At 43.7% G+C, this 14,812-nt stretch overlaps 2 protein-coding genes across 3 annotated transcripts; one reads left to right on the top strand and one right to left on the bottom strand.

Moving 5' to 3' along the window:
• The first annotated feature begins 1,591 nt into the window (after positions 1-1,591).
• On the top strand, positions 1,592-2,629 carry LOC136473183 (2-hydroxyisoflavanone dehydratase-like). Its single transcript, XM_066470862.1, has one exon. The coding sequence runs from the start codon at positions 1,592-1,594 to the stop codon at positions 2,627-2,629; it is 1,038 nt and encodes a 345-aa protein (XP_066326959.1).
• A 3,219-nt stretch (positions 2,630-5,848) lies between these two features.
• On the bottom strand, positions 5,849-13,018 carry LOC136473182 (uncharacterized protein At2g33490-like). Of its 2 annotated transcripts, XM_066470861.1 has the most exons (10): positions 12,751-13,018; positions 11,747-11,819; positions 11,319-11,396; positions 10,081-10,239; positions 9,199-9,877; positions 8,505-8,717; positions 7,941-7,990; positions 7,788-7,846; positions 6,700-6,835; positions 5,849-6,431 (listed from the first exon to the last, which is right to left on the bottom strand). In XM_066470861.1, the coding sequence occupies exons 1-4, from the start codon at positions 12,889-12,891 to the stop codon at positions 10,214-10,216; spliced, it is 318 nt and encodes a 105-aa protein (XP_066326958.1). In that variant the 5' UTR covers positions 12,892-13,018; the 3' UTR covers positions 5,849-6,431; positions 6,700-6,835; positions 7,788-7,846; positions 7,941-7,990; positions 8,505-8,717; positions 9,199-9,877; positions 10,081-10,213. The 2 variants fall into 2 exon arrangements, with proteins under 2 accessions (XP_066326958.1, XP_066326957.1); XM_066470860.1 differs by lacking the exons at positions 5,849-6,431; positions 6,700-6,835 and having other exon boundaries at positions 6,860-7,846.
• Between the last annotated feature and the right edge of the window lie 1,794 nt (positions 13,019-14,812).

Here is a 14,812-nt window from a genome sequence, read left to right as displayed (position 1 = left end):
TAGGCCGGTATCTGATGACGGTGCGACTTCATTACGGCAAGGCTGAAACAAACTTTTTTCTCGAGTACGCAAAAGATTTACGTATCATTGTATTATAAGTAGAAGAGTTTAAACATAAAGACAACGCGCTTCTATCGAGCGCTGAAGAAAGTCGACCTAAAACAGCCGTAGCTGGACCATCCTAACAAAATACCTCTAGTTTTGATATTACATAATAGAAAACAACCAAAACCGACGCAGCGGTGCGATCTAGGAGGTGGCCTTGCGCCTTCGCGGCTGCATAGACGAGCCCTTTCCACCGTGAGGGCAGAGCGCATCCAGTGCTTCAGCGTTGGACGTAGTTAGGTTTCCGTCGAAGATCTTGTCAAAGGCCTCCAGCTCCGAAGCAGATGGCGCTGATGGACCGTAGGTGTAGCCCATACACTGCATGATCAGCACCTCACCTTGCTTGGAAGCAGGTACTCGAGAGAGGTTCTGAGCCGCCAACCGCCTGCTCCGCCACGGCTGCACCGGTTTAGCAGGAGGCTACTTGGGAGGCTCACGAATAAGCGGAGAGTCAACCTTCTTCAGCACATGCCTAGTGAAGCTCTTGAGGCGGCGTGCGGCGGAGCTATCGCTGACGTAGACTGTGTGGTCCTCCCGAGGCGACGTACTGAACATGTCTGCATCCACCGTGGGCTCGGCCGAACCGAAGCCAGGCGGACCGCCCACCTCATCCTACGTAGACGCGTCAGCTCCTGAGGTGGTGGTCTGTGCCGCCTGTGGTGGTGTGACCTGAGACTGGCCATGCTCAAGTGATGGTGGAACCATGTCCATTGCCAGCTGAGCGGGGTGGGAGACCTTCGTCGGAGTGGCGCAGGTGCACACACTGGTGGCCACGAACGAGGTTGCAACCTCCTCCAACAATAGGTCCTCCGAGACTTCTCGTGTGTCGTGCGTGGTGGTCGTCACCGAAGAACGGGTGTCCACCAGCAATGCTTCCATTTCCTGAGAGACGACCGGTGGAGGAGGCGGGCACCAAGTCGCTGGTGCTCCTGCTGTCAGGATGAGCGAAGCGGCAGTCTCCTCCAACATGGGGTCAACCCACGCTTGGGGGCCAAGGCTCGCGCACAGCTCCAACACCAGTGGATCTAGCACGGAGGAGTGGTCTGCAGCAGCGATGCTGTCGGTGCAGTCGGCAGGCGCGCCCATGCTCACGTCCCTCACCGGCGTAGTCCGGTGCCGCGAGCGTCGTCGTCGAGTTCTGCCAACGCCCCTCGCGGCACCCCGCACGGCCCCACCCGCACCCCGCACGGCTCCACCCGAAGGCTGAAACAAACTAAGTAGTCAAGGGATCTGTTAGCATCAGTAATCAAATCACGTTACAGTTTCCCCAACCAAACACCATGGAATTCGTGCAATCATAGCCGGCTGTTGCTCCTATACTCCGTATACTACTATGACCGAGGGAGTAAAGACTCCGTGCAATCATGTGTTTCACACTCACGCAAGACCGGCACGGATTAAATGGCACGGTGCTTGCTTCGTCACACACACTCGTCCAGTCTTGGCGCCCCTCGGCGATCGGCTTGCCGGCTCTGCGCCTCTGGCCATGGATCCAGACACCGAGGTGGACTACGACATGTCGCCGTACCTCATCCGCTACAAGAGCGGCCGCGTGCACCGCCTCATGGGCACGCGCAGGGTCGACGCCGGCACGGACGCCGCCACCGGCGTCACCTCCAGGGACATTGTTATCGACGTCGGCACCGGCCTCGCCGCGCGTCTCCACATTCCCAACGACGTCCTCGGTACATCCACGAAGCTGCCCCTCCTCGTCTACTTCCACGGCGGCGCCTTTGCCGTGAACTCGGCCTTCTCCACGCAGTACTTCCGCTTCCTGAACGCGCTCGTGTCAGCGGCCCGCGCCGTGGCCGTGTCTGTCGACTTCAGCCTCGCGCCCGAGCACCCGCTGCCCGCCGCCTACGACGACGCCTGGGCCGCGCTCGGCTGGGCCGTGGCGACCGCCAGCTGCGCCCGCGCGTCGTCCGGGCAGGAGCCGTGGCTGGCCGAGCACGGCGACCCCGCGCGCCTCTTCATCGCGGGCGACAGCACCGGTGGCAACATCGCGCACAACGTGGCGATGAGGGCAGGCAGGAGCGGTCTGCCCGGCGGCACGCGGATCGAAGGGATGGTGCTCCTGCACCCGTACTTCTGCGGCAAGGAGCTCGTGCCGTCCGAGGGCGCGGAGCCCCGCCGGTCGTTGGAGACGGAGGAGCGGTGGTGGGCGTTCGTGTGCGCGGGGAGATACGGGATCGACCACCCGTTCATCAATCCGCTGGCGATGCCAGCGACGGAGTGGGTGTCGCTCGGCTGCCGGCGTGCCATGGTGACCGTGGCCGAGCTGGACAGGATGCGGGACAGAGGCCGGAGGTACGTGGAGGCGCTGAGGGCCAGCGCGTGGGCAGGGGACGAGGCCGTGCTGTACGAGGATCAAGGCGAGAGGCACGTCTTCTTCCTCAGTAGATCCGACGGTAGCGGCAAGACGAAGCAGATGATAGCAGCCATTGCGTCCTTCATGGCGTCGTCAAACGCCCAAGCTCTATTAGGTCCATCCGTGCCCTCTTTGGGTTGTGATGCTAAGCTTTAGATCCTCCAATCCTCGTGATTACAGAATTGGATGAACTAGAAGGATACCCCCATTGCTGTGGGGAGTTTTTCTTAAATATAGTTGCTGCATCTTGTATGTGAAGAGATTGAAAGTTAGTGAAAAACAATGTGGCATTTAGTCACGGATGACGTGAATAGTTTGCAGGTTTAGATGGTAAGCTAGTGAGGAGAATAGTAGTATGATATTTTGTGGAGAATGCCGTGGATAGTTTAAATATTGAGATTGGAAATTAGTATGCTTTGATAAACTCGGGGCCATCTAGGGCTCTAGCCAAAAAGTTGGAGGCCATGTGGTATTCATCAAACCTAGCATCTACCGTGCATCTATATAAAAGTTCATCTCTAATCTATGTCAATAATAATTTCTTAGTCCTCGTCAACCAAAACTCACACATGTGGTGATCAAATTTGTTTAGTTGGAGCAAATATTTAGCAACTCAGAAAAGCAAGTTTGCTTCAAATTGCAAGAAAATATATACTAATAAATAGCATATGGATTTATGTTAATTCACATGCAACAGAAATTTATGCAAAACCAGAAAAACTGGTGGTTAACTCAACCAAATTTGAAAGAGGGAACAGAGAAAATTCATTAAGCAAGCAAGCATTGATTATCTATAAGTTTAGTCCCAGATTGAACAGTGAATTGCCTGATTGAACATGGACGATTTGTTTACATGTAATAAAAATAGTGCATTTCACCTCAGCAAACATAGCATACTGCATGAATATACCATTGTAAAAGAAATACTTGATGTAAGAAACATGGACAAGAGTTTAGTGATTTTGGTGGTTGACTAACAACATAGCCATTAGGTTTAACTATGTTTACTAGTATGCAAGGTAATTAACCTTATGGATACAAGAGATGTACTTGAGGTAGGCTACGGTGAAGATCGAGTACTCGACACCTCAAATGAAGATTAAAGAGAGCATTGCATACCCTAGAAGACGTGCAAAAAACTGAAGACATCCTACAAGTGAAGCCTCGAAAATTAGACACAAATAAATGCACTCAGATGAGCGGAGAGGTGCGCCCAAGCTTTCGTTGTGCACCGGAGCTCTCCGGTGGTGTCACCGGAGTTCCCTGGTGGGAACAGTCCAAGAAGCAGCCACAACATAATTCAATGGGGTTACTAGACTACAAGAGTGACCAAAAGAGATTTACAATAGTGGCACGGTGGATGAAGCTGAAGAGAGCACCAGATCTCTTTTAGATGCATGAACTAGAGCTTAGATGTTGCATGCGAAAGGCATAAAAGTGCACCAGATTTCTCCAGTGGCTGTGGGTGTAGCTAAGAATGCACCGGCATGATGGTCAAAAATGGCTAGTTGGTGCGCAGAGGGAACTAGATTTCTCTGGGTCACCGGAGCTACTATCTGGTGCGTTTGGCTTTTGCAGCCTAAGCTCCCAACGCCTAGTTTGTGCTTGCGAGCTATATATACCTCCTTGGCCAACCATTTGGAGAGAGTTGGAGCTTGAGGAAGCTATAGTTGAGTTAAGTCTCATTTATTTGTGCTCTAGTCATCATATGCGCTTAAATGATGATTAGGGCATCTATGCGAGAGGCTCCAATATAATGAGGACCAATGAAAAGTGTGAGCTTTCCGATCCCTTGTGAAAAACATCGTCATGCTAGAGTTTGTGTTCTCTATGTCATTTATGTTTTCAAATTTACTTTAGTGTGAGTTTCACCTTCCTAGTCTAGCTTGCTAGGTTAGTTGAGAAGCATTGAACTTAGGGTGCAAAACATATTTTTATATTAGATATAGCAACACTAAGAAAAACCTAGTGCACATCTAGATAGAACTAGTGTAGGTTTTTATGTTGGTTTTGGGCCTTAGTTTTAATTGACGTAATTCACACTCCCTCACTCAGACGTCATGGTCCAACATTCACGGGCTCTCATCATCACATGACCCCTAAGCTTTTAGGTTTTTCCAACCATGGAATCTGATACCACTTGTTAGACCCTAACGGATCTATTAATTAAAGAACACTACTGTACACACGTGTGTTTTGGGAACATCCAGCACATGGGTGTTTTTTAGCTCCAAAATACACGAATTGTAATAGAGGAAAAACCATGTGTTTTTTAAAAAGCTAGCACATGAATTCTGGATTCAACGTCTAATTCTGTTCTGGTTGTTTCTGTGCGCAGCAATGTTAACAGGTCCATGAATCAAACCCATCAAACCTTACCAGACCCGCCGAAGCCTAACGAGCGGACAAACCGATAACCGCTAATTGAAGTTTTGCTCATTTTAGCAACTGTTGGCCTAGTAAACACACGTACAAGCTTATTGACAAAATAACGACTCTGCCACAAATCAAAATTAGCTCAGAGCACCCAATTACTATTTCATATGCTGATAGATTTTGCACAATCTTATATGCAAATTAAGTGTAATGCATTATATTGATGAAATTAACATAACAAAAATATTTCCTCACCCATAGTGAGATGTTCTCGTTGAAAAAAATGTACAATGAATATCATCTTCAAATATTACAAAACAGAAATATAAAAATTGCACGTTTCAAATAGTGCAAATAATACATATTGTTATTGCAATTATACTTTATATGTATATAAATACATAATCCACCTTAATAAATCACTAAATAACTTGGACGACATCTACACCACTAATCCAACCTGCTTATCAAAGCAGGCCATGACACTCCTCATATGATATCAAAAAAACATTCACAAATAACTACAGTTCACTCAACTATAGAGCGGCTAGTCAGTCTAACTGCCTGAGAATATATCTACAAGAGAACTAATGTTAGCTATCCTTGAATAGAAACAAGAACCTTGTAATCCAATAAGTGAGCACTCTACATTCTTCACAAATGCCCCCACAAGACAAAGACAAGTGGAACGAGGAAGACTAACCTGCAACAGAACCAACACTTCCATTGGGTCATTGTCTTCACAAAGAGTCCTCGAAATGAAACCATACTTGTGAGGGTATACAACTAATGAGTACATGACTCAATCAACCTACCAAATTGTAGCACATGTCAGAAAGAAAGAAAAACAAACTAAACTATTACATTTCATTAGTGCAGGACTCAATCATCCTGTACTAGCAAATTTCTAAAATGTGTCGGGATAAATGTCTAAAAATCTAGCAGATCTATGACAAGCACTGAAGATAAATGTCTAAAATCTCTAACGGCCTCCTACCAAGAATTAGTTAAATTATTATTAAGGGATGTAGCCTGAAATCTCTGAAACATGGTAGTAAACTGTATGTGAAGCGCAGGTTAGCTTTGCATGAGGTTACAGAGCTTAAAAGACACATCAACAACAATACTGAAGGACACTTCTGCCTCTGCTATCAACTTTCAAGGGCTAGATACTGAGCATTGACCTGCAAGTGCAGCTTCAGTAATGATTTGCCTCTAGCTATTAGAAAAATACTAGCATTATTACTAATTTAACTATGGTGTTGGCCACACAAATTGGAATAAACAAAGGAAAAGTCATGGCCCAGTAAGACATTACGCAATTCTAGAAAATGTGAAAAACCACTCAAGTAAACTACACCATGTACAACCCACTACACACCACCCAAGTAAACAAAGTTGGAAGGATTCTTATGGAAGAATGATTTCCTTACTAATAGTCAACCCTTGAAAGTAGACATATTACATGTCCTTAGCACTAAATTTGCAGAGCTCAATACTTGCAATTTACAGCATTGCTAATTGCAATTATTAAGTAGTACCGTAAGCATACCTCATCATCTCATTCGTGGGATCCTTGTGCCTGCAATAATCAAACATGAAATACGTTATAATGTTAGTAATGAAGGTAATATTAGTATATTACAGTTATCTGGGAGAATCCCAAGGTTTTAGTTTTACATGGTTGAAATGTTTAGTTGTAAAATAGCAACAGTGAAGATATTATAACAGATTCAGAAATTGAACACAACTTTTTTTCTAAATACCACTCTACAAAATTATAGCATGCTACAAAAGAACATGATGTTCAAAACTCAAGAAAATCTTGCTAAAAAACTAACGAAAATCACCTCTTCAATGTCATCATTGCTGTATATCCCATATCGAAATGCCTGACTCAGATTATTAGCAAGTGCTGCCACATCATAGTCTCTGTCTCGGAAGTCGTCATCATCGCTATCCCTCCCACGAAGAGAAGTTGGATGGCTGTAGCATAAAACATTAGCCAACGGTCAGGAAGAAATATACAAGTTACAGTGCACTTCAGGAGAGTCCTGTTTGATCAAGGCAACATAGATATGAGCCTTTTACTAGAAATATATCAAAAAACATATGAATTCTACTGAGACAACAAACCAACCTCCATAACCACTGCAAGTATAGCATAATAATGACATTTTTCGCGAAAACGTAGGAGAGCTGCGGTTCATTATTATTAAGAAGAAAATATAGGACAAGAACCCAAACACCCACACACTCTACACACACCAAAGCTTAATAATGACATGGTTTAGTCCCCAACAAATGTCGTATAACACTATGTTACTGAGTGATCAAGTGTACTTACTGATGAGCTAAATTTATCCACAATCATTTCTAGTACATCTGTGTTTTCTAACCAATGCAATGTATCCACGAAATTCGAGTATATGGTTTCATCAGCGCCAATCAATCTCATCAACACCTGTTTTACAATCAATTTGATGACCAACACCAACCAAAGGCACTCACCAAACTAGACGGGGAATGAGTTCAAAAACAAATGACACCATCTTTCCAGCATAGCATCCAAAGAACATGAAAAAATGATTAAGTGTAATGCATTATATCGATGAAATTACTATGAAACAAAATATTTACTCACACATAATGAGATGTTCTCGGTGAAAAAAATACACAATGATTATGATCTTCAAAAATTACAAAACAAGAACATGAAAATTGCATGTTTCAAATAGTGAAAATACTACATGTTGTTAATGTAATTATACTGTATATGTATATGAATACAGAATCCAGCTCATGAATGTGGAGCCTGCTCACAGTACAATTAAACAGCACAGAATGTGTACATAAAAAGAGTGATGAATTTACATAGCTGGTTTGGAGTAACAAAAACAACAGCAAGTTCACGAAATTCAGGGCTGGACATACATACCTCGGCATTATCCTCATGGTTACTCCAGGTGAACTGCACTTTGTGCCTCAAGACACTGCCTGCATGTTTAGCAGACTGAGTGATTCAGAACAACAAAATTGTGAACCAAAACAAAAACAACCAAACCACCACATTATTGCAGCTGTTCCTCACCTTCTTTTACTAGTCCTAGCAGAACTAGCAGAACTGCCTCAAGACGCTGCCTGCATGATGAATTCACTACGACATCAGGAACAAATCACAATAAACAGAAATGAAATACGTTGGCACAAATCATAAATAACAATTTTTTCTATGGAAGGACAAGGACAAAAATTATTGTCCGCGCTAGCACAAATCACAAATCACAATAAACAGAAATGAAATGTGTTGGCACAAATCACAAATAACAATTTTTTTTCTATGAAAAGACAAGGGCAATGTCTGTGCTGGCACAAATCACAAACCACAATAAACAAAAATGAAATGTGTTGGCACAAATCACAGATAACACTTAAAAGAGTTAGACAGATAACCTGCAGACACCATGAAAAAATATGGGAAAACTTAGCTACCGCAACATTAAAAGAGTTAGACATAGCAATTTTCCATTTATCTTAAGAGAGTACTGACTTCCTGATTCATGCATATCAAGAATTTCTACTACAATGTGAAACCATCAACAATCAGTGGAGAAACTGATAAAACAAGAGAAAAACTGAAAGCAACTTAACTCACCTCCTGCGTGTGTCTGCTGTTAGTAACTGGTTTGTTTTCATTATACTCAAGAATGATGTGCTTCAACAAGCTGTTAGGAATGTCCTTCATAATGTGCCACTTGACAGGAAACCAACCAGTCCACTTGTCCTACTGCAAGTATTCAACTGTCTTGTTAAAATCAACTCGACCCACCATCTCAGCCAGATCAATAAACTATCCGCTGGTGTTAACCTAAAAAATCAAGGAAGACAAATAGATACCTTTCGCTTACTGTCAGTTTTCTAAAGCAAATAGGGTTCACAGGAAAGATGTAGTGTGGTCCTGAGAACCTAGTGAGGCAGTGAAACCAAAGCTGCATTCATCATCAGCACCTACTGCTACTAGGAAATAAAGCAGACATGCACAACATTGGTAAAGCCAGCAAGGATGACTTGTAATGAGCAGGATGTTACAAACCTTAAATTAAAATATGCCTAGATCTAAAATTACATATGCTAAGAACTACAACTGCAGTGCCCAATATCTGCAATTTATATTATCGGTGATTGCAATTATGAAACTCCAAGTAGTACAGATAGAGTGATAAGTACAATTACCCAAATATCAGTAAATGACATTCTAACAATGTTCCAATATATAGCAGTTTTATACAGATAACCTAATCATGTAGAACAAAGTTGGCACTTGACACTCCTATAGAGGCTTATATTACCATTCAATAAGGGTTAAAGTCTGTGTCACAGCAAAGTAGAATATAACATAGCACAAGGACACTCCTACAGAAGCTGCACATAACCAAGCAAAGCCAGATCAGCTGAAGCATTAAGATGAGAAAATGGATGGACAGACAAAGACTAATATACCGAACACACCAAAATGTTGTTGTTTTAGCTTCAAGCAGAACAGACAAGAAAAATATCTGACATATTTATCTTCTGAAGTAAAAAATTTTATGAATGTTATCTTACAAAATACAGAATATCGAACACAGTCGATAGTTGACAGGATGCTCATATTTATTTACAAACCAACAAGAAGAATAGTAACAACCAAGCCAAATAATTGAACTTGATGACATCATACACTATTGGGAGTTGGCTGCTTGTCATGAATATAGATAAAGTATTATCCATTCTCCTCCATTAACCACACACACAAGTGAAGCTTTATTTCCTAGCTTCAAAATTTGAGGGATAAATATATAGATTAGATGTAGTAAGCACCTACAAATGGTGTAACAAATATAGGCAAACGAAAGAAGCATGGGGACTGACCAAGATCAATATTTGGATGGTTCAACACCAGCATATTGCATACGCTCAGAACTACAATTGCGGTGCCCGATACTTGCAATTTACATTATTGCTGATTGCAATTTACTACTTATAGATCTGCAATCAAGAAATGGATACTAAACACAGCTTTCTTGTATAGTATATGCAACATACAGTTAAAAGATGCAAGAATCATAATCTAGCACCCCTCTTGGTTTCCACAAGGACAAGCATGAGAGTTTAGTACAACAGAAAAGATACAAGAAAATGAGTACACAAATATAAACTATGAGAACAAAAAACTGATAGTGAATTATTACCTTTCCTGTATCTCTTTGTGCATGAAGAAGATCCATCAGGTAGCTTCTTTTATCTACCTCCTGCACAAACTCAGCTCTCTCGGAAATCAAATCAGTACTTAAGCCAACTCTTCCAACGGCCAGGACAATGTAGTTATCCAGGAAATCCGATGCCATTTTCTGTATTCATTAGAGTAATATCGATATCACTAAGCATGCAAATTGGAACTTGAACAAGAAGTTTTGGCAACATTTCACAAAAATAACCAGGATTCACAAACTGGGACATAGAAAGTCGGTTTCTGTTACCTAGTATAGAAAAAGGTACAGTCTTACATGATCACCCTCACATAGTATAAAGACAAATGGTCACTATGGTGACTTAAGACTTAATATTTAAGAGTTAGTCTGCAAAACAAAGAGATGGGGAACATCTATTTGAAATCACAGGATCATTTATGCCATTATTAGCTACATTTTAGAACAAGGAAGGTCCTAGGTGTGTGCTGGCACAATCACAATTAACAGAATACAATTTTTACTATAGAAAAACAAAGACAAATATTTCTTTGTTATATTTCTTTGTCTTCTTTTTTTTCTTAATAAGACAGTCTAGTGACCAGAAGTGAAGATGTCTAGTGTAATTTTATTTTTGGTTAACTCACTCTCATCCTCCTTGAAGAGCCTAACGGCAGATCCAAGACCATGAGGTTATTCAACTAAGTTTTGTAACATGGCATTTTTTTTCCTTTTTGTGACAAACAATCACAAGAGGATTAACAGTATCATCCAAACCCAAATACCTTTTCTAGAGTAATTGCACCACTTTACAAAAGGACTGGAAATTTGTAAAAGAGACTCCAAAACTTATATAGACATGAGACCCCATACAGGCATTGGTATAAGACTTTCTGAATATCAAGTTAATAGCTTTGAAACCCTCAGGATAATGAGTTTAATGACAATAAAAAAAAGGACAGACCTAGTGCCGGAGGCTCCCACATGAGTGGGGTCTGGGAAAGAAAAAAACCGAGGCAAGCCTTCCCCCGCAAAATCTACGGAGAGGCTGCTTCAAACCCGCGACCTGGTGACTCAGTGAGACAGCTCTCACCGCTGCACCAGGCCTGCCCTTCTAATGAGTTTAATGACAATAATCTATCATAATCTAGAATAAGCATTATAATGATGCACATGCATTGCCATCAATTACCAAAACAAGCATGTTCACAAAGAAAAAAAACAAGACATGACATAATTACCATTTATTCCATCCTTATTTGGTGTAATAACTCTTTTAAGCAAACAAGTTCCCATTTCTTGAAGTGCTTCAGAGAACTCTGCATATAACGCCATCTATACGTTAATATTTCACAAATACAAATGAAGTGAGGTTACACAAACACAATATCAGCTAGGTGAAATTAAGGTGTTTAAGATTTGCATTTCCTGCTTGATTAAGTAAATCATTAGGAGAAATATGTTCTAAATACGTTCAGCGTGATCTTTAGAGAGATGGGCGATTGCTATTTTATATTAAAAAACAACGTGCAAACCTAAGTAATAAACATAAAAGAAAACATAGCCAATAACTAATATTTCCATGAAATGCCATTGGACATATATAAGGGGAAAAATGGACTTAATTAAGGGTCTCGGGAAGATGGGGGGCTTTAGACAGGAAAATTACCATATGCACTATTTGCAATTGCTGCAGCAACAGAAAGCAAGTTATCGTAACAGCTCCTCATATCTGTCATATCCTGTCAAAGAAAGCAACAATTCAGAACAAAACTAGCAGGAAGCAGACCCAGAACTTGAACCAAGAGAAGTTTTAACATCATCCATTATGGTATTCTGATGAACCTATACAGCTGGTAAACAGCAGGGCTAGGTTATCATTGCTTTTTGTTTTTAAGACACCCACACAAAATAGTTCAATTTTGAACAATTGAAGACTTGTGGACAAACTGATTGGGAATGGGGCACCCATTTGTCAGATCCAACTAGATTAGACAAGGTCCCAATTGGGCAAAATGCGACTTTCATTTACTATAAGGAATTCAGAAGTATCACGAGTTCTGCTGCTGCCCCCACTACACTAGTGCAGAAAGACCTGCCAAATGCATAAATGCATCTCCCACCAAAGCGACACCACACACAAGCATCGATGCATGATAATCACTCGATTACCACCTCATTGAACAGGAGAAAATGCTTCCCAATGAAAACCAAAGCAAACATGACTCTGCCAAGTAACCACAGAAGTTGAGCTGAAATCACGCCACTAGCAGATCAAAGGAAATTCTCTCTCAAGACTATGCTAAACCAAATGTGAGCGGACGATTCCCACCGCACCAGGAAACAACCCCAAAGCAAAGCTCATTCCTCCCCGTGGAATCCCAACGACATCCAACCGTGTGTTGTGAAATTGAGCACAGATCCGGACACTAGAATTTCTTATGCAATCCCCACGGCGACGATGCTCCACACTCTCACACACCAACAACCGAACTACAAACCGGCCATCAAAACCAATCGCGCGGAATCCATCAACCCGTGATGGCTGCTGCGGAAAACCAGAAGCGGAACCGGAGCTCCCCCGCGAGATCTCCACACCCGCAACAGACTGACCCACCCACCCGGCTCGCTCGCTCGCCCACGAAGCGAAAGGGAGAGGCAAGGTCCACACACCTGGGCAGCCGCGAGGAGCTCGTCCGCCGCCGTGGCGGCGGCGGCGGTGGAGTGGCCCCGGCAGCGGTCCCGGTCCCGGTCCACCCGCTGCTCGTGGCGCTGCAGCGCGAAGCCCCGCAGCATCCGCAGCGATGACTCCATGCCCTCGCCCCGCGAACCCGAGTCAGGGCGGGCGCCGGATCGAGCCCCAGATCGCCCGCGGCCGGGCGGCGATGTGCTCGCGGAAACCCTAGCGGCGCTAGTAGCCCCGCACGCACACTCCCACTAACGAGCGGGAGAGAGGGAGCGAGTGGGGAAATGGAGAGTTCTTTATTCCTCCTTTTCGGAGCTCTGGGACAGAGGGAGAGAGGGAGCCACGCGACCCATCGGATACCCGGCGCGACTTTCAAAATACAAACAGTAGCAGTGGCTCCCAGCCCTCCATCGCCAGATGAACGCAGCAAAAAATCGTGTGCTACCAACAAAAGAAACACATGGGCAAGAGATAGCAATCCCGTAAAAAATATAGAAGAAAATAGACAAGCGGCAACAATAAAGAGGCACAATATTTTTAACGAGGTTTGGCCATTTACCTACATTCTCAAGGCATGACTACGAGCGCTTCTCCAAATACAAAGTTGCTACACCAGCGTCCGGGTGCTCCGGCGGCCTTGCCTCTGCACCATGCATGAAACCATGTTTGTACCCCTTTTATTATTGTTTATTCACCAATGGTTGATGGTCAAAATTTGCACTTAATGGCAATCAAGACAACCCTTGTGGCCTCCATCGTGACTATCAATGGCAAGCTCCGAACATAGGGGTGCTAGATCTATGCGAGAAAACGCCAGACCTGCCTGTAGCGGAGCTAGATCCGATTGAGTCACCGGCGACCACCACGCACCACCCTTGCAACCTTCCTCCACCGCACGTCTCGATCTCCGGGTCGCCTCCACCAGAGAGGGAAAGCTATGACTACACCCACCAGCAGGCCTGTGGACGAACGCAGACTGTGGCCACGCCCACCGTTAGCTCAATGACGAACCACTGGCTAGAACCCCGCACAAGGAAGAACGCAAGAAAAACAACGGTTGCGGACTACAGCACACCGGATTCGCTTCTCCCCCGTCGTGGATCTGGCCCAACGCGATAGGGAGGGAAGCAACCAACAGGAGCAGTTGTTGCCCCACTACTGTCGTCATCATGGCCGCACGGGGCTCCGGCGGCACACTCCGGTGGAGAGTAGGGCTTTTGGTTCGCCTATTACCTACTAAATTTAATAGTTTTTAGTTATTTTAGTAACTTTTTAACTAAACGTTATGATTAAAAGCTACTAAAAAGACTTTAGTTCTCTTTAGTAACTATGGAGTTACTAAAAGTGACTAAATTGTTTATAGCTCGAACCAAACATCCCCTAAAGCAAGAAGAGGGAGCGAGGGCTGTGTGCCAGGGGCTGGGCTCACTGTTTTCGTCTTTGGATGACATAGTCCTAATTTTTAGTATTTCTGGTATCAAACAGATTCTTGGGCGTCTATACGCATGTAGTACTCTCTAGGTCTTCCGTCCAAAAAAATAAACGTATATCTCACTTCTCGAGAGTTAAACTTTTTTAAATTTGACTAGAAATATCGAAAATAGTATCAAAATTTGTATTCTTAAATAAGTTTATTATAAAAGTATACTCTATGCTTAATCTAATGCTACTTATTATACATCATAAATGTTAGTATATTTTTATATACATTTTATCAAACTTAAACAGAAAGGTTATCTATGAACCGGTTGATTTAGCCCTCCCCGTCAACCGATTTTCCCCTGTACGCGCAGTGTCCAGCCGCGCAGTGGATGAGTACCTCCTGGCGTATCTTTGCCTCTGTCCTGTGTCCTCCAACTGGCCGAGACCGAGAGCCCGAGAGACAGAGCTCGGGACAGCTACACGGCCTCTCTCGTGCGTGCCTTCGAGCAGGCAGTAGAGCTAGCTAGGCATGTCATGTCGAGGTAAACAAAAGCAAGCTAGGCAGAGACGAGCTACAGTTACGGAGTATGTATGAAATGACGGTGAAAGAAAATGGTCTCCGTACCG

Source organism: Miscanthus floridulus, chromosome 8 (assembly GCF_019320115.1).
Source record: "Miscanthus floridulus cultivar M001 chromosome 8, ASM1932011v1, whole genome shotgun sequence".
NCBI lineage: Eukaryota > Viridiplantae > Streptophyta > Magnoliopsida > Poales > Poaceae > Miscanthus > Miscanthus floridulus.
Note: the sequence above shows the minus strand (reverse complement) of the source record. Positions and strands in the feature narration are given on the sequence as shown.